This window comes from Lactuca virosa, chromosome 4 (assembly GCF_052849685.1).
Source record: "Lactuca virosa cultivar CGN04683 chromosome 4, Lactuca_virosa_CGN04683_v6, whole genome shotgun sequence".
In the NCBI taxonomy this organism is placed as follows: domain Eukaryota; kingdom Viridiplantae; phylum Streptophyta; class Magnoliopsida; order Asterales; family Asteraceae; genus Lactuca; species Lactuca virosa.
The window spans coordinates 378,490,236-378,509,245 of NC_136429.1; the positions used below are offsets into that span (position 1 = coordinate 378,490,236).

General features: G+C 34.5%; 2 protein-coding genes and 1 long non-coding RNA gene across 4 annotated transcripts; 1 reads left to right on the forward strand and 2 right to left on the reverse strand.

The window, feature by feature from the left end:
- Positions 1-1,001: 1,001 nt before the first annotated feature.
- Positions 1,002-5,179, forward strand: LOC145108788 (Eukaryotic aspartyl protease family protein). 2 transcript variants are annotated; one of them, XM_079045878.1, is made up of 10 exons: positions 1,002-1,603; positions 2,223-2,340; positions 2,451-2,692; positions 2,826-3,053; positions 3,257-3,395; positions 3,496-3,566; positions 3,638-3,737; positions 4,213-4,276; positions 4,430-4,501; positions 4,728-5,179. In XM_079045878.1, the coding sequence occupies exons 1-10, from the start codon at positions 1,284-1,286 to the stop codon at positions 4,979-4,981; spliced, it is 1,608 nt and encodes a 535-aa protein (XP_078902004.1). In that variant the 5' UTR covers positions 1,002-1,283; the 3' UTR covers positions 4,982-5,179. The 2 variants fall into 2 exon arrangements, with proteins under 2 accessions (XP_078902004.1, XP_078902005.1); XM_079045879.1 differs by lacking the exon at positions 2,223-2,340 and having other exon boundaries at positions 2,417-2,692.
- On the reverse strand, positions 5,124-5,803 carry LOC145108789 (uncharacterized). The gene is made up of 2 exons (XR_013708549.1): positions 5,443-5,803; positions 5,124-5,354 (listed from the first exon to the last, which is right to left on the reverse strand). It is a non-coding gene; the product is annotated as an uncharacterized LOC145108789 (long non-coding RNA).
- Positions 5,804-7,722: 1,919 nt separating this feature from the next.
- Positions 7,723-18,790, reverse strand: LOC145108791 (uncharacterized). The gene is made up of 5 exons (XM_079045880.1): positions 18,580-18,790; positions 17,745-18,473; positions 17,554-17,607; positions 17,271-17,455; positions 7,723-7,957 (listed from the first exon to the last, which is right to left on the reverse strand). Exons 2-5 carry the CDS (start codon positions 18,361-18,363, stop codon positions 7,892-7,894), a joined length of 924 nt encoding a protein of 307 aa, XP_078902006.1. The 5' UTR covers positions 18,364-18,473; positions 18,580-18,790; the 3' UTR covers positions 7,723-7,891.
- Positions 18,791-19,010: the final 220 nt, after the last annotated feature.

Consider the following 19,010-nt stretch of genomic DNA (forward strand, 5'->3'; position numbering starts at 1 on the left):
GTGAATAACGAATGTACTGTAGTAAAAATCTGATTCATTTTTATTCACTTATGAATAACGATAACTGAAAATATAAAAAAAAATAAATTTTTTATTTTATCTTACTATATCAATATGGATGTCTATTTGTAGAGAATAAAAAATCATGAATTTTGGTATATTTAAAATCATTTTTCGATAAAAATAGCTTCTTAAAAATTAAAAAAAACGAAAAAACTATGTTTTTGTATATATTAAGGTAATGCTTAGCATAGTTTAAGGAAACATGTTTTGTTGGAAAACACATGTCTATTCCTTTCCCATTTCCGCTGGTACGACGGAGGCTTTTGCGGCAAAAATAAATGAGTGGCTGAGAATGATTCCCCCATTCTCAACCTTTTTTTTTCTCAATTGAACCCTTATATATATATATATATATATATATATATATATATATATAAGAGGTAGGTTCCGTTGAGATTAAAAATAAAATAGAGATTTTGAGATTCAACCTCAGCCACATATTTCAAGTTTGCCGCTCTAACCCTCCGGTGTACCGGCGCAAGAGGTCTGTTATAATAATAAATGATTACATAGCATCGCTCGTTCATTTCTCCTCCGCCACCATCCCTACCACCAACCGCCACCGTCACCACTACTACCACCACATCTAACACCAGCCGGCCTTACCACTGTCACCTCCACCACTTATAACACTGTCACCTCTGTCACAACCACATTTTCTGCCACCAGCTGTTATAATCATATATAATTACACAGTCTATGAACAGACATATATTTATAATCATTTATGATTACGCATATACTGTTGCATGTTGGTACACTGAGCGTTAAAGCGGCAAATGAGAAATGTATGGCTCAGGTTGAATCTCAAGATCTCTACGTTTTTTTAATCTCAAGCGAACGTCCCCTATATTTAAATATGTTACACTCTATTAAATAAAAAATAAAATATCAAAAAAGAAAAGACACATATTTAAATCGGACCGCAATCATGATATTTTTTCTCCTGGTGTGCGCATTGCGCCTCTCGTTCCATTCCAACTTTATTTTCTCTTTCTGTCACCACTGAACAGTGAACAGCCACAATCTCCACTGCTACGCTTGCTTCCATTTATATGTACACATACATGTCTGCTTAGCTCTCTCTCTCTCTCTCTCTCTCTCAAACAAACACACATACTACTGTGCTCTACTGCTACAGCCCTAGATCTCATCCCTTCCGTTCGCTGCTGCATTGCATTTACTTCGATTCAACTTGCCATAGACTGATATACATCGCCATGGAAGTAGCTCGAGCTCTTTTGGTTGCTGTATCCATGGCGGTGGTGCTTCTGTTAGTGCAATGTGGCTTTTCGGCCCAAGCACATGTAATATACTCTTCCAGAATGATTCATCGGTTTTCTGATGAAATGAAAGCTCTTAGGGTTTCGAGGGAAGGACATACGGTGGAGGATTGGCCGGAGCAGGGAAGCTTGGGTTACCTCCACCGGCTTATTAAGAGAGATGTTGAAAGGCAGAAGATGAACGTTGGGTCTCAGCATCAACTCCTGTTTCCATCTGCCGGCAGCAAGACAATGTCCGGCGGAAATGAACTTGGATGGTTAATTCTCTTACTTTTTCATGTTAATCTATTGAGCTGCTTTTCTGTACACTAGCTGCTGATAGCTGGATCAATTAATACAGTTAGGATCATGAGGGTTCACTCCGTAAGAAACTTTTCTTTGTCTGTCGCTATCTGCTCGTCCGCTTGTAAGAATTATTACACAAGTGGATTCAAGATATATGTCTCAATCTATTTGTTTAACAAATAATTTCCTATTGGTTTGATAAAATTGCTTTTCCAAAAAGCGTTTCATTCTCTTTATGAGAATTGAATTTTGGGAATACAATAATACCAAACATGTAGGGTTAGCTTGAATTAGAAGTAGGTCAAGATCTTACAATAAATAAGATACTATAATTCCATGTCCCAGTCATTAAATCAGGGATATTATCAAGCCAATGGTCAAGAAAATCCATTTTGCCTAAAGAATTATACATTTTAGCAAAGTGATCACATTTTCCATGTGTGTGCCCTAATTCAATCGTACTGATAACGATGATATAGAGATCACTTGTGAAGCTTATTTCATCCGAATGTGCTCTTGTTTAATTCCTGTTATGACATCCTTCTGCCAGTTTTTTCTTGGCCATTTCCCCTGAGCTTGCATCTGTCACAGGTTGCATTATACTTGGATTGCTATAGGGATGCCTAGTGTTTCTTTCCTTGTTGCACTTGATACTGGAAGTGATCTTCTATGGCTTCCATGTGATTGTGTGCAGTGTGCTCCACTTTCAGTAAGATACTATGGTAGTCTGTAAACGACAAAACATGGCTACAGTTTAGCACTTATTCAAATTGATTGAATTGCAGGTGCTCCCTGGTATTTGGGGCATCTATTATGCAGGATTCAGATCAGAATGAATACAATCCGTCTCACTCAAACACAAGCAAAAGCATAACATGCAGCCATCAATTGTGTGAATTGGGTCCAACTTGCCAAAACCCTAAGCAGCCATGCCCTTACACTGTTAAGTATGCCTCTACAGATACTTCCAGTTCTGGATCACTCGTTGAAGACATTTTGCATCTTGCATCAGATGGTGTTAATGCATCTAACACCTATGTTAGGGCTCCAGTTATTATAGGGTATGTTCTTTGTTTCTTCTCCAACTTTCCCATCATATATAAATATGAAATATCTTTACCAATTCCAAAAGGGTTAAATGGAAGAAATAGCAATATACCATCAAGACTTAGTTTTGGTGGTTATTAAATGCAGATGTGGTAGGAGCCAAAGTGGTGGTTACTTGGACGGAATTGCCCCTGATGGTGTCCTTGGGCTTGGGCTTGGTGAAGTTTCAATTCCAACCCTCCTTGCCAAATCAGGAGTCACAAAAAATGCTTTCTCTTTATGTTTTGGTGAGGCAGGTTCTGGGAATATATATTTTGGGGATCAAGGTCCACCTACCCAAAAAACCACTCCATTTTTGCCCATTGATGGAAAATAGTAAGCCACTTTTTATCTTTTCTCTTTCAAATTTCAAAACTTATATCTGAATCAACTTAAATCCGTGGTGGAAGTTAGGGTTGTTTCTTTTTGATTTAATAAGCTTAATAGGTTAAGCACTTAATCAAGACAGTTATATATATTGCTTTTTCTGTTTGACTTTAAAGTTGATGAATTTTGTTAAAAAGATTATATATATGCAGCATTGCCTACATAATTGGAGTAGAGAAGGTCTGTATCAGTACTACATGTCTTGATGAAACAAACTTCATTGCTCAATTTGATAGTGGGACAACTTTCACATCCCTTCCAGATGATATATATAAAGCAGTTGTTAAAGAGGTAGGCTTTCAATAACTCAATTATAAAGTTCAGTTGGAGATTTTTAATTTTAGTTTGTGACTTTTTTGTTTTTATTTTTTTTATTTTTTTATACTCATAGTTTGACAAACAAGCAAATGCCACAAGAGTTGACTTTGAAGACCTACCCTTTGAATACTGTTACAAGTCCAGGTATTTTCTGAAGAAAGAATATTTTTTTTTGTTTTAATTTTGTATTCATTTTGTTTTTGGTGTTAAAATAGTTTGCAGGAGTTACCTGATACTCCATTGGTGACTATTAAGTTTGCAGTGAACAATAGCTTTGTGGTCCGTGATCCACTTTTTCTTATAAATGACAGTCAGGTTGGTATTCCAAAAAGATAATTGTTGATTACTTTTTTTATGGATGGAATGGAATCCATGATTCCATGATGTAATGGAATGAGTCAATGAGTCGTTACATTCCATGATCATGTTGGGTTGATGACCTCTAGGAATGTAATGGATTTACACATGTAGATACAAGATATAACATTAATCTATATTCTACACATTATTTTAAGACAAAATTACACAAATGGTCCTTGTGGTTGGTAGAAAATACCACTGCATGTCTTTTTTGAGGAATTTTTAACATGATTGGTCCTTTTCATGTTTAAAACGCACCCGATGGGTCGTTTTCTGCCAACCACAAGGACCATTTGTGTAATTTTGTCTTATTTTAATTATAGTTAATGAGCTTTTGTTTTCAAAAATAAAAAATTAAACATAATAAAAGCTTATGAAGCCCCAAATAAGTTGTAATAAAAAATATGTTTTACTAACATTTGTTTTGCAGGGAGGAGTTGCAGGGTTTTGTCTAGCTATACAATCATCGCCTTATGAAATGGGACTTATTGGACGTAAGCATTCTGAATTTCTTTTTCACTTAATACTAAAAAATGACTTAATAAAAAAAGTCTCGTTGCTTTTTTACAAATTTGCCCTCATTTCTTCATGTCGGTTTATATAATATTCTTTTTAAACATCATTTATTTTTATCCATCCAATTGCAGAGAACTTCATGCAAGGATATCGGTTGGCTTTTAATAGGGAGAATCTTACACTTGGGTGGTCACGTTCAAAATGTGAGTACTCCAAACTCCAAACTCCAAACTCCAACTACATTTTGAATTATAAATTATAAATTATAAATTATAAACAAACAGAATACTAAATATCTACAGAAAACAAACAAAATTACAATAATTTTGTATATTATTATTATACACGGAAAATATGTTTTACTTAATTAATCCTCAAGTAGATAGATTATTACATGAATATATCCATTTTGGGTCATCTTATTCTTAGGTCAACCTCTAAAAGACGAGAAAGCTTCCGGAAGCAATGCCAATGCCACGTCACCAATTTCACTGCCAACAACCGAACAACAAAGGACCCCAAACGCCCAGGCAGTTGCCCCTGCTGTTGCCGGAAGAACACCCTCGAAATCATCAGCCACCTTAATTCTCTCAAATTCATCATGTTTTTTATGGAATTTACTGCCTTTTCTTCTTTTACTACTATTTCATCAGTCACCCTCCCTTCACCTCTGTAAATACTAAACATCACACTCCTCCTTTTAGGTTTTTTTAGGAGTCTTATGTTGTTGTTAGATCAGTGGTGTTTCTGTGCAAGTGTGTGTGTGTGTCAATCATGGACTTTTGACTTGGTATGGCTCTTTTTGGACATGGGTATATTGTAATATGATGAGTAACTACTGGTTTATATAATCAAACCAATTATGGCTTCTCATTTACATACATGACATCCACATCCACATCCACATCCACATCATATGTACTCCATGAAATGCAACATTTTGCTTCCCAAAATGGCTTCTCATTTACATACTTGTATCTTCTCCAACTCTAAGTTAAAGCCAACAACTTGATTTAAATCAAGGTCCATGGTGTGCACAGAGGAATTCCTTATTTTCTGAGAATGAATTATGAAAAACCTAAATTTCACCTACAAGAACTTGTTGAAATAGGATTAAATGACAGGCATAGAGAATCCTTCAAACCTTGTAATTTAACTGATTTTTGGTGGAATGAGAGCACCAACCCTATCAATGAACTGTCAAATCGCTTAATACATGCCTTGAGCAATCGTTAGAATCTTGAAATCATGAATACGACTAACCTAATTGCCAAGATATGGACGGATGGAGAAAGAAGTGTATTACCCTAATTGCCAGTCGGGTCTAATGGTCTTTCCATTTGCTTTTCCCATTTTGATTTCACTCCTTTGGATTAGGTTGTAGGTATGAGTAAGTTGATTTTATAAAAGGCTGAGTTAGGTTGGAGTTGGGTGATTACATAAATGCTTGATTTAGGTTAGAGTTGGGTGGTTCATAAATGAGAGTCGCCATTTTACCTATAAAAGGTCATGGTTTGGTTAGTGTTATCGCACACTCACACTCAAAAAAGAGTTCTTAAAGTAATGGTTGCAGTCCCAAACGATGTTGTAGTTGTTTTGCCAAACCCTCAACATGCACGTGTTTGAAAAACTTTTTGAGTTGGTTGATGGGTCATAGAAAGTGCGTTGCAAAAATTATGGCGATTTGTGTGTGCCAAAGGGAATTTTAGGCTTCCACGTCATGAAGCTTTCTTGTCCGTGTTGTTAAATTAAATAAGTTCATGTTTAAGAATAGTATGCATTTGTAATTGTTTATATCTATCATTTTCTTTCTTCATTATCTATATCATTCATTGTATTTGTTGTTTATCTTTGGTCTTTGTTGTTTATGTTCGTTGTTTTCTTTATTATAACAAATGTGTGAATAAATGTGAAACTACTCTCTTAACCACATCTGTGTCGTTTAGTTTGATTTGCTAACATCTTCAAATGGTATGTTCAGATAAAAAATGCTAAACGCTGTGATTGACTGGACAAGAGCTACTTCCTTAGCTCCCGACATTTCCTGACTGTCTAATATTCGAAACTTGCAAGATTTGACTTTATTTGCAATTTTATTGAGATTTTTAGAGAGAATTAGGATTTGGGATGAGAAAAATGGTTGGGTATGAAAGAGTATTAATATGTTGGTATTTGGTAGGAAAAAAATGGTTTTTTAACGGATGAGAGAATAGACAAAGACGAAATGTGGTCGTTTCTAAATTGTAGCCGTTGGAAAAAGGAAAGAGGTAGTTTTTATTTATTTATTTATTAGCGGTAGCTGTCTAACTCTTAAAAGCATTTCAGTTGAGTTTTTGGAATGGTGGGGTAGGGGGTGGTGGGAGCTACATCCACTCTAACAACAAAGAGGGGAAGAATATTAAGGCTATAAAAGAAAATAATAATAATAATAATAATAATAAGCCCTTACACAAAAAGAATTAAGGCAAGCTAACCAACCATTGAAGCGACTCCATGTTTTTAGACCATTTTTGAATATTTTGGGGACACGTTCATGGAAAGACCGGTCATGTTTAGGACTGGCTAAGGTCCGATAAAAAACTGGAAATGAGGACTGTACCAAATCATTGGTATAGACTGACTAAGGACTTGTCGGACTAGGACCGATCTGCTCCCTATGCAAAAAAAAAAACGTGGACCAGGACTGATCCATTTGTGCACATTAGTTTTATCATTGGAGTTTTGAATGGACTGCTAAGATGGTTTTTACTTATAGACAAAAGATAAATATTGTTAGAACTTTTTACACATTATCTTAGGGTTGATAACATAAAAGACCCCACATATTAGATGTCTTTTCTGGATTAAACCTTGATTTTTTTTCCTAAATAAAGACTTTGCATCTTTTTTTTTTTTTTTTCGATTTGGCATATTTAAAAGGTTTACTAATATTTTTTTTCTAGATAAGTTTTTTTTCGAAAAACCCTCACATTTGACTATTTTTTCTTTTGGCTCACAATAATTATGTTTTTCTTTTTGCTGTTTATGGTGTTTTTGATAACCTTTGACATTAAAAACTTAGTGAAATGTTAGATTTTGGGTCTAAAAATATCAATAATAACTTGGATAATTCTAGAATCATGTTTTATATATACAATTTCCAAAATGTGTGATTTAGACCTTATGGTATCATAAAATCCAATTTAAGATAATCCAAGAGCAATCGATTTGGATTCAAGATTCTTCCAAATCCAAAACACATAACGGTTGTGGTGTGTTTTCAAAGAGACAATTTGCATGCAAAGAGAAGAACATGAATTCTAGTTATAAAACAAAAATCTTCAAATGTTGATCGTATATGTATTCAGAATGTTCATTTTTATTCCTTTTCACGAAATGAGGAAAACATAACTGATTTGATAAAAATTAGAAAAAGCGCAAAAGATGTATGAACATTTGTGAACCATTGATCCAATTCATATGAAGACATCCATAAATAAAAAGTTTGGGAAACTAAACCACAAGGGACTTGCACAATCTTACCTTTTACAAATTGTTTTGAAAACTAAAAACTATTACAACAATTCAAACAAGATTTGAACACATGAGGAGGACTAATGTTCCTCTGAATCACCCTTGCAATCATCTCTCAGTTCTCTAAGTATTGATAAGCTTGTTTCCTGCCATAATAAGTTCAAAACAAATATTTGTGAAGGGATTTCACTCAAAAATCAGAATTTTAGGACTACATAATACCAGAAAGCAATTTTAAATTGGCATATCTTGTACAAATTGCACTTTGAAATATCTACAAAGTTGTAGCAATATCATCCAAATACAAAACAATTTTCATTGCTATCAAACGATAGGTAGATTTTTTTTCATATTACAATTGCCTTAATAAGAAAATTTTTTTTTTGATAATACTATGTTGTAAATTGTAATATAAAGAAATAGAAGTAGGATGCTATAATACACAAATAAATGAAAGTATGTTGTTATTTCATGCATTTAGCCCTTCTTTATATTCTGCTATAAAAACTATTTATTTCCTTGGCAAAAAAGTAAATGTCAACAGATACAATTTCCATATTAATGGTGAAGTTCCTTTTTTTGGAAACTAACATGAACCTTTTACCCATATTAATAATTACATATTTGTGAAGGAAGTGACTATGATCCACAAGAGTGAAGCTTATTTTAGAAATTTAACTAACAATCAAATATATTTACCAAACTATCTGGCAAGTGAAATAAATGTATGAAGTCTTTTGATCCCATCAAGATTATTATGTACACAGTATTTGTTATTATTTTTTCTTTTATCGTATTCTACTTGTTCATTACAAAAAATGACTTAAAATACATATGTATAACACAAATTTTGATATGGGTATGAATCTTCATTACAAGAATGACATTAATGCGAAGATGGCTGTTTAGAATTTAGCTTATGCAGGTTGCATATTATGATGATTTTACATATTTGAAAACCTAACATGCATTAGATTGGTAGAATGTGAAGGAATCATAATATGTCATGTGTTTGGTTGGCAGGAAATGGAATCGGCTTTCTGTATTCATTTAATTATGTTCATATTTTAATCTTCTGCTTGGTTTTCTCATCTTTGCATCCATTGTTGCAGATACATATCCAGAAATATTAATTTTAGATTTGACTTCTTATATTCTAAATAAAGCAACATTTCATGGAATTTAAGAAGGTATACAACGAACTCAACTCTCTTCTTCCATTGAGTGTTGATGTTGCTTTTGTTTAGAATGTGAAGGAACAAGTGGTTGTCATCAACTTCTTGATTGGTTTGCGACCAGAATTTGACTCAATCATATTGCAGTTCTTGAATGAATCTGCCATTCCTTTACTTCAGGAAACATTTGCTTGTGTTCTCCAACAAATTTCTCTTACAATCTGTTATCAATCAGCAAAACTATTAAAGTGTTGTCTCATTCTTTCCTGATCATTGTGTCTTTCAAGATCTATCGATGAAGAAGAGTATTGCTAGAGGACGAGAATCCAATTCCCCAATACATATTCAAACGTCAAACACCTTACTCCTTAGCTTCCTCCACTTCATTTCCATGCGAAGCTCATTGTCGATTAGGTCATCCGTCTTTGAAAAATCTGAAAAAGTTGTGTCTTGAGTTTGCTAAACACAAATGCATTCATTTGAGTCCTAGAGTCAATAAGTGGGTTTCATCCTCATTTAAGTTATACCTTCTCCTTGTAAAGTGGAGTAGTGGACAATCAATGAGGTATTTTCCCTTAAATCTATTTCTTGTTTACAATTAGAAAGAAAGTTGCTTGAGATCACCTAGTTCTATTCATATCTACAAATGATGTTGACATCTTCATAAAACCTATAGCCATACCCAGATATATCCTTCTAAGATCCAATTTGGTGGTGATCATTCCCCATCCTTGGCTTAAGGGGGAATTAAGTTTGGTAAATGTGTGTATCATGCATAACATATACAGAGGGGTATATATAATACATATAGTTACAATCTAGTCCCTATGCTAATATTATCTTGTCTAATATCCCCCCGCGAGCTAATACCGGGTACGAACATTAAGTTTGGACCGTAACCCCTCAAATTGTTGTGAAGATAATGGTTTAGGTGGTGTTTGTTTTTTGTCTGCAGATATGCATGGCCTCTTCTGTGTGCGCCGCGCAGACCACGCGCAGACATTAGCCTTTGCAGACTGTTTGTTTTTTTTGAAGACTGCAGACCTAAAAATGTCTGCACGCCCTCTTCTTGGCGCAGATGTGGACCAGAGTCTTCTAACATCTTCTAGCCTAAAAAAACACATATATTTTTATTTTTTTTAAGTTTTTTTTTTAATTTATATTTTTTCCAACTTTATTAATGATAAACAATTTGAAAAAAAAATTATAAAACTTAAAAAAAAAAGTTCGACGATACAAACATAATAATTTTGACAAATTTATAAATAAATATTTATTACAATAATAGTCATAGAAGTTGTTTATATAAATATGAAAAAAAAAATCATAATATATATTCTTATATTTTTTTGCCAAATTTTGTAAAACATTATTTAATACAGTATCGTCAATTTCTCGAGAAAATATTTATGGTACGTTTTTAATGAATTTAATTGAAAAAATCGAAGTTTATTTCCATCCATTTATGTATCAAATTCTTTGATCCCTAATTATAATGTTTAGTTATAACTTTGCAATCAAAGTTGTTGGTTTTTTATCAAATATATACGTTAATTCATACCATTTTTATTTTTATTTTTATTTTTTATACAATAATACATAAAAATTGATCTAGATTTGTTAATTATTTACAACAAAGTCATAAAATATTAAAAGATCACTTTGAAGTTAAAAAAAATTAGTTTATTTTAGTAGCCCGCAGATGTTAAAAAAACAAACAGTCTTCTTTTTTCAGACTGCAGACGTTTGGTCCACCTCTTCTACTGCAGGGGTTTACAGATGTGGTCCGCAGACTGCAGACATATAGCCTCAGAAAAAACAAACAACACCTTAGTAAATATATCAGCAATCTGATCGTCTGTAAATATAAATTGAACTGAGAGACGCTTCGTTGCAACCTTCTTTCTGAGTGGAAATTGATCTCAACATGTTTTCTGTGAGCATGAAAGACAGGAGTAGCAGACAAGTAGGTGACACCAAGATTGTCACACCATAGAAATGGTGTTGTGGCTAGAATACACAGTTCTTGTAGTAAAGTTTCAAGTCAGGTAACCTCAACAATAGTATCGGCAAGAGCTTTGTATTCAGCCTTATTGGATGAGCGAGTGACAGTCTTCTCTTTCCTTGCCGACCAGGAAACAAGATTCTTACCAGGATACAAGATTCTTACCAAGATATATAACATATCCCCCGGTGGATCGATGGTCATCCGGACACCCGGCCCAGACAGCATCAGAGTAGGCAGTGAGCAAAGGAGATTGACCATCACCATAAGCATGAATGGTAGTGTCTTGTGAAGGCGTGAGACATAAACCGAAAGTGCTAGTGCCTTTAAGATATCGTAGAATCCGTTTAACCGCTGACCAGTGATCAACAGTTGGGGTATGCATGAACCGACAAACTTTGTTGACTGCATAAGTAATATCCGAGCGGGATAAAGTAACATTGTAATGCCCCAACTGCTTGACGATATCGAACCGGGTTCTTAAAAAGAGCACTGGCATAAAGAGTAAGAGAGCTTCCCGTAGGAAGAGGAGTGCCAGCAGGTTTGGCATCAATAAGTCCTGCATGCTATAAGATGTCTAATACGTATTGTTGTTGAGATAGAAAAAGACCAGTGCCACAATAGGTAACCAAAACACCAAGGAAGTATGAGAGAGCTCCCATGTCTTGAAGGGCAAAAGTCTGACTTATTCCAAACAATGCGATAAATAGCCCCCGGATTATTACCCGTAATTATAATATCATCAACACAAACCAACATATAAACCTTTGTACCCTTAGTCGAGAGTATGAAAGGCAGGGATCGGTGTGAGATCCTTTAAAGCCAAGGGTATGTAAGAGCACGAGATAGGCTATGGAACCAGGCATGTAGGGCTTATGAAGTAAGCAAACATGAGTGGGCTTGTGTGAATCAACAAAACCTGGAGGGTAGCATAAGTAAACTGTCACATAGAGATCACCATGAAGAAAGGTATTTTTAACATCCAGTTAAGAGGCCATTTGTTTAAGACCGCAAGAGAAAGTACAACCCGAACAATGGTAAATTTGACAATCAGGCTAAATGTGTCATGATAGTCAATCTCATGTTGATGAAAAGCTTTATAACGTGTAACTGAGCCATTCTAATCGCATTTAATTAAGTTTGGTAAATGTATGTATATTATTATCATGCGTAACATATACAAAGGGATATATATAATACATATAGTTACAATCTAGTCCCTATACTAATATTATATTGTCTAATAAAGAACATAAAAGACTTAGGGGGTGTTTGGGAGTGCTTTTTGAACTCTAAAAGTGCTTTTAGATAAAAATGCTTATCGACTTATAATGGTAGTAAAAGAAGTTTTTAAAAAAAATGTTTGGATTAGCTTTTATGGTGATAAAGCCAATAAGTCAATAAGTTAAAAAGTGTTTGGCTTAAAAAGTGCTTTTTGAATTATTTTGGTTAAAAAGCCAAAAGCAGTTTCAAAAAGACAAGTTTTCCATGCTTTTTAAAAAGTGTTTTTTGAAGCTTATGGAAAAGTTATTCTGAAAAGTGTTTTTGAGTTTGCCAAACATTTTTTTTGACTTATTAGCTTTTCAAAAAGCCAATAAGCAAATAAGTTGTTTTGAAAAGCAATCCCAAACACCCCCTTAATGTATTTAACTAAAGGTAAAAGGTATTTAATTTTAAATATGTAACCTATATGTGAGAAAAGAGAGGTCAAGGATCATCGGAAGCTTAGTAACGTCTTTCAAGGTTGCAACGAAGTAGACGATGGCCATCTCTCGAGAGTTCGGAGTGTCATCAAAGTACCAACGAGAACCTTATGAAGTTAACGACTCCATAAGACGATAAACGGGGAAAACGGATGTGAAGAAACACTTTTAGGTTTTTTAAAACATGGACTTAAAATGCAAAATAGGCTTATATATATATATATATATATATATATATATATATATATATATATATATATATATATATATAAGCCTATTTTGCATTTTAAGTCCATGTTTTAATATATATATATATATATATATATATATATATATATATATATATATATATATAAAGGCCTGCCAAATTTAGACAAGTTCATGAAATTGATTATTAAATAAGAGGAAAAAGTGAGCCCATTTACTGCTAAACCAAGTCAATCATTGACAAGTCCAATTCCCTTATACTACCTTCTATTGAAACACAATCAACAACCATGGAACTTACCACCTCGTCATCTGCTACCTAGACTTGAACCATGCCAGCAGGAGCAAAAACCTAATTTGAGTTGCTCTTAACCAGCTTTCAAGAGACACAACTAATATCCTGAACATTCTTAAGGTGAACATTCTTAAGGCCGAACAAGCACCTCTCGGTCTCTCGCTCATCATCGCGAGAGAATACTTAAAAAAGGAACATTTGAACAATTTCACCAAATTATGGAATTAGCGCCTAGAACCATTGTTTAAAAAATTGGTCGAGGCGTACGCCTCAAGGCGCGCCTCAAAACGATTCGAGCCTAAAACGAGTATGAGGCGCCGATTCTAAGGTCTGGTCTAGGGCATATGCGTCTGATGTTTGAGGCGGAGAGAAGCGGATGAAAACAGAGGAAGGCGGTGCGTTTTATGTGGAGGCGTTCAAGAGCAGATTTTGTCTTCTAACCCTTTTTTTAACGTTTTTTACAGCTGTTTTTCAACAGCTTTGTTTTTACTTTTACTTCTGCAACTTCTACAAGAAAGTGAGTTCCGAAACCTCCCAAAATATCAAATTTCACACTTTTTGACCTAGTCTAGAATGATATGTTGCCTGTTACTTTGATCTTCCTTCTTTTTCTTCTTCTTTATTCAAAGTCAACATATATGTATCACATAAATCTTCCATATTTTCTGAAATCTCATACCATTGTATCTTCGACCATTGAAGACCAGGTTACATCCTTTTTTTCTTTATCTTTCTTTTTGCCTCTTCTTCTCTAGTATTATTAGCTCTTTTTGTTGTGTTTATTTGTTATTCATTCAATCAACTTATTGTTTTGTGAGTTTATGATCCATGTGTTTATTTATTGCCATTTATTATTTAATGCATACATGCATTTATTATGTGTTTAATGGCTACTAAAGGGTCACGAAAGGATCGTGCATGGCCGTATAGTATAGAAATACCAACTGAGGGTGGAAAAAAAGGTTACAAATACCTAAAATGTAAGTTTTGTAGTAAAGTCATCAAGGGGGGGTGAAGAGAGTGAAGGAACATCTTGCATGCACTCACAAAGATGTTTCACCTTGTCCTAATGTTCCCGATGAGGTGAAGGAGGAAATCCCTCAATATTTGAAGACCTTTGAAACTACAAAATTTATGGCCCAACGCAATTTTGAAGAGAATGTGGAATGTGGTGCATACTTTGTGAATCCCAACATTAGTTCTTCTCCAAGTGTAAACAATAGGGGTGTTAGAGGACCTATGGATAGATTTTTGGGGACTACAAAAGATGATGAGCAAGGAATCGTAACGGGTGAGAAGATGACACAAGCAAGTGCCAAAAGAGCTTCTTGACCTCTTATGTTTGCATCGTGCATGTCGCGGCACACTGACGTTTCCACTTGCAGACCTAAAAGGTTTGCACATCCTCTTCTTGGAGGAAAAGGTCCAACCACTTCTCACCTCTTTATACCTCTTCTAAGCTTAAAAAACGTCTAAGTTAAGGGGAAAAATCTGCTTAATTCTTCACATTTTAAAACCAAAAATGACAAAAAAAAAATCAGGAACTTTTTTAGTTATACTTCACATTTAATTCTTAAAATTATACAGTACTTTTCAATTTGGGTTCTTCCAAAGTTTGGATCATTTTTATTAAAGACGCAATTTTTTAACTATTTTTCATATTAGATCCAACAAAGTTTTAAAATTGTTATTTTGCCATGTTATAAACTTAAAAACAAGGTTCAAAAAGGCGGTTTGAGGCGTAAGCCTCGAGGCTAGCCTCGGCTGAGGCGTGAGAAAAAAGCCTCAAATCCTAAGCCTTAGATGGCCAAAATGAGGCTTAAGCCTCACCGGAGTGAGGCGGCTTGAGGCGGTGTGAGGCGTCGAGGGGTCGAGGCTTAAGATTCATCAGACACATGTTTTTATTGACATTTTGACTTTTTTTTGACTTTTTTTGTCTTTTATTCCCTTTATGACTTTGACTCTTCGACTCTAACCTATTTTTCTATACATATTTATAAACTTCATAAACCCTTTCTAACCTAGTCAGCCGCCATCGTCTCTTTTCTCTCTCGCCATCGCACCCTCTTAAATTCTCTCTAACAAACCGAAGGCTTCAAGATTTAGGATGGCTGCTAAGGGATCACGAATAGATCCAGCTTGGCGGTATGGTACAGAACAGGAGGTGCCGGCAAAGGGTGCAAAGAAAGGGTATAAATATCTAAAGTGCAAGTTTTGTGAGAAAATTATCACCGAAGGAGTACAAAGGTTGAAAGCCCATCTTGCTGGTACACACAAAAATACATCACCTTGTCCTCTAGTGCCTCCGGAAGTGAAAGAAGAGATGAAGCAATTCTTGAAAGACTTTGAAAGTTCAAAATTCAGATACCAACGAAATTTTGAGAAGGCTATTAATGGTGGAGCATACTTTGTAGGTAGTGGACATTATGGAGATGAAGTTCCATAACTACAGGCCTTTGCGATGAAGATATTGGGTCTTACTTGTTCGGCTTCGGCGTGTGAACGAAACTGGAGTACGTTTAATCAAGTTCATACAAAAAGAAGAAACCGATTGAGCACTGATAGGATGAATAACTTGGTGTACATCATGTACAATAAGAAATTGAAGCAAAAGTTTATCAGGAAGACTAAGCTAAAAGAGTCTGATGATCCATTAGTTGTTGATGAGGTGTTATCTGATGATGAGTGGATAGCTAACCAGAGTGATGAATATGATGAAGCATGTGAAGAAGATGAAATTGATGTAGTTTGTAGGGCAATTGGGGAGAGAGGTGAAAGTTCTTCATCTAGGAAGCGGAAAAATGTTGAAGTGAATTTGGTGGATTAAGATGATGATGGACTAAATTCGGTTGATGAAGATGACATCTATCGTGAGAATGATGCGCCAGAAAAAGATTGCTTTAATAATGTTTGAATTTGGGCTCTGTGCCTCTAAGACGTTTGTGCTAGACTTTACTTTTGTGCCAGACTTTTCACTTTTGTGTTGTTGACATTTAAGGATTTAGGTTCCATGCATTCAAGACTTTTATGCTAGACTTTTGTGTTATCGACATTTAAGGATTTTGTGCTTCACTTTTATGCTATTATATTTCTCATTTAGATATAAAATTATGTTTTTTTATTATATATATAATTTTATATAATTATTTATTGATAATCCTATGAGGCTTACGCCTCGGTTAGCCTCGAGGCTTACGCCTCGAGGCCCGTTTCCGCCTTTTTAAACCTTGCTTAAAAAAAAAATTTCAAATGTTTTTACACAAAATTTTGTAAGAAGTAAGAACCACTTTTTATAAGATCTTTTTACAAATAAACATTACCATTGCATGAATTATACTTTTGAGTTGTATAAAAGTTTGTAAGAAAAAAATTGTATGAATTATATTTAAATGTTGTAAAACTATAATTATTTAAATTTTAGTGTTGAAAAACTTTTTGAAGTTTAAAAAATCAATTCATTTAAATTTCAATTTATTTTAGCAGTATGCAAACTTTAAAAAAATAAACAAACTTCTTGCAGACTGCAATGTTTGATTCATGCAGATGTCTATAGATGTGGTCCGCAAAATACAACAAACTTTTTACCTCTAAAAAACAAACACCACCTAAATCAAACATTTAAGAAAAGGGGTAAAAAGAGGAATTCAACAAATAAAAAGCATCTCTGATAGTGGAGGGGTAAGTAACTTAGGCACTTTAGGTTTTTATTTCTGTTAGAAGGGTAAACTAGTAATTTTGTCCCTTGGTTGTCTGATACGTTAGCAGTATTTAGCTAAGAGTGGAAGGAGAGCACAACATCTATGAGAGATAGGGTATTTCATACTTTGGGAAAGGTTAGGCTCTCGAAACTGTAGCAAATCATTAGGTTATCATTTTGTTCTTTTGGTATTTTGAAGTGTTTAATTCAATACATTAGAGCTCTTATTTCATGTTCTTGTTTTTTATTTCATACTCCAAGTGAGTTCATAGCAGTTTCCAATTCATCAAAGGAGCAATGCATAAGACCATTTGATTTCCAACTAATATGATAAAAAGTAAATAAAAACTAGAAGCAAATGGAGTTAGTTATCTTACTAGTTGGCTTCCCTCACGAACAAAGATCTCCTCCATATGAACAAAAAGTGACATCCATCGACCCGTGAGATCCGACTCCAAGTTTGAGAATTTTTCTGAGTTCCCTTCCCCACATATACCAATCACACCATCCCTGCTGTTTTGGTTAACCAAAATGCTCGCTTCTTTCTGACTCTTCTTTATTGCTATACACAGACAAAGAAAGTAAACACACACAAAAAAAAAGGAATTCAAAATATCATTAACAAAATCTTAGAAAAATACAAAGCACACCCCAACTCACCAGCTATTCTGCCTTTGATATCCTGGTAGTGTAGATCTGACCAAAGGTAAGCAGCTGATTTTCATTAAAGAACACCAGAGTCTAATCAGATCATTGTAAGACTCTACAATGTATCGAAATTTGTGCTTCTTACATGTGTAACAACATAACAACGTAAAAATTCTGTATGAAGTTTGAAGTTTGAAACTCACCCTTCATGCAAAAGGAACATGGACAAGCTTTGATAGAGTCTATACACATGCTTGAGAATCCATCGCCCTTAATCTCTAAACCACATCTGGACTCCTGTGACTCGGGAAATTTTGAGCAATCAAGATACTCATCTTTGTTTGAATATAAATTATCAAGACAGGCATCATCACCATCATCCATCCCCAAGCTGTTTTCCAACTTTTCTTTTGATGGATTTTGTGGTGCAAAAACAGAATCAGTTCTTTCATCTTCTTCAGCTTCTACTGTCACGTGAGAACCGTTTCTATCAGATGGGCTCACAACATCACCAGCTTTTAAACCAGGAGAGGTGATGCTTTTTCTACCATCTTGTGAGCAGGGTTCCTTAATTTCACATGAGATCTTAGATATACTGGCTATGGCTGAAATCTCTTTATGGAAGTTTTCTTTTTGGGAGGTATCAACTCTTAGACATTCTTTCTTTGCAAACTGAAATCCTTCATCTTTTTTACAACCATCTCCAGATTGAACACCTGGAGTGGATACGAAAGAAAACCCCCTTTTCCCAACTTGATTTGTAACATCTCCTAACGCAGATCGGGGTTTGTAAGTTGCATCCGAGGGTATCTCTTCACTCATAGTTAACGTAAGCAGGTAGTATCCAGACTTACTCAACTAGCAAAGCTCAAGAATGATACAAAACCCGCTTGTCAAAGATGTCAGAATCGACGAAATATCAACTTGTTGCCCTAAAAAAGGCACGATGTTTACAATGTTACTCGAATTGGGAAACGATAAGCAGTAGAAAGTTGTCAAACAATGAGAATCTAATTAATTGAGCGTTGAGATACTGACCTTGAGGAGGATCTAGACCCAATTTTGTATGGAAAGTCTGAAACTTGATTGACCGGGGATGAGAGTTACGAGGGATATATGGGTGCGATTTCCCAAAACATCTCAAACTGAATTATTGAGGCGGGAGAGGGATGGAGCTGATTTTGGGGTGTTCTCATTCTGATTCTATTTTAAACTTCACGGGTCAAAAAAATTGGATGCGCGCCTTCAATATTCGGCTGCTATTATTTGGTCATTTTTTCTTCATTTCCATTTTTTTTAAGACAAATTAAATGACTAGTACATACGATTTATCTTAATTAGTATGGTCATTTATATATAATTTTATTTGTTTGTTGGTTAGATTTATCTTAATTAGTATGGTCATTTATATAATTTTAATTTGTTTGTTTGGTTAGTTTTTATAGTTTATTTGTTTTAAATTACTTTAT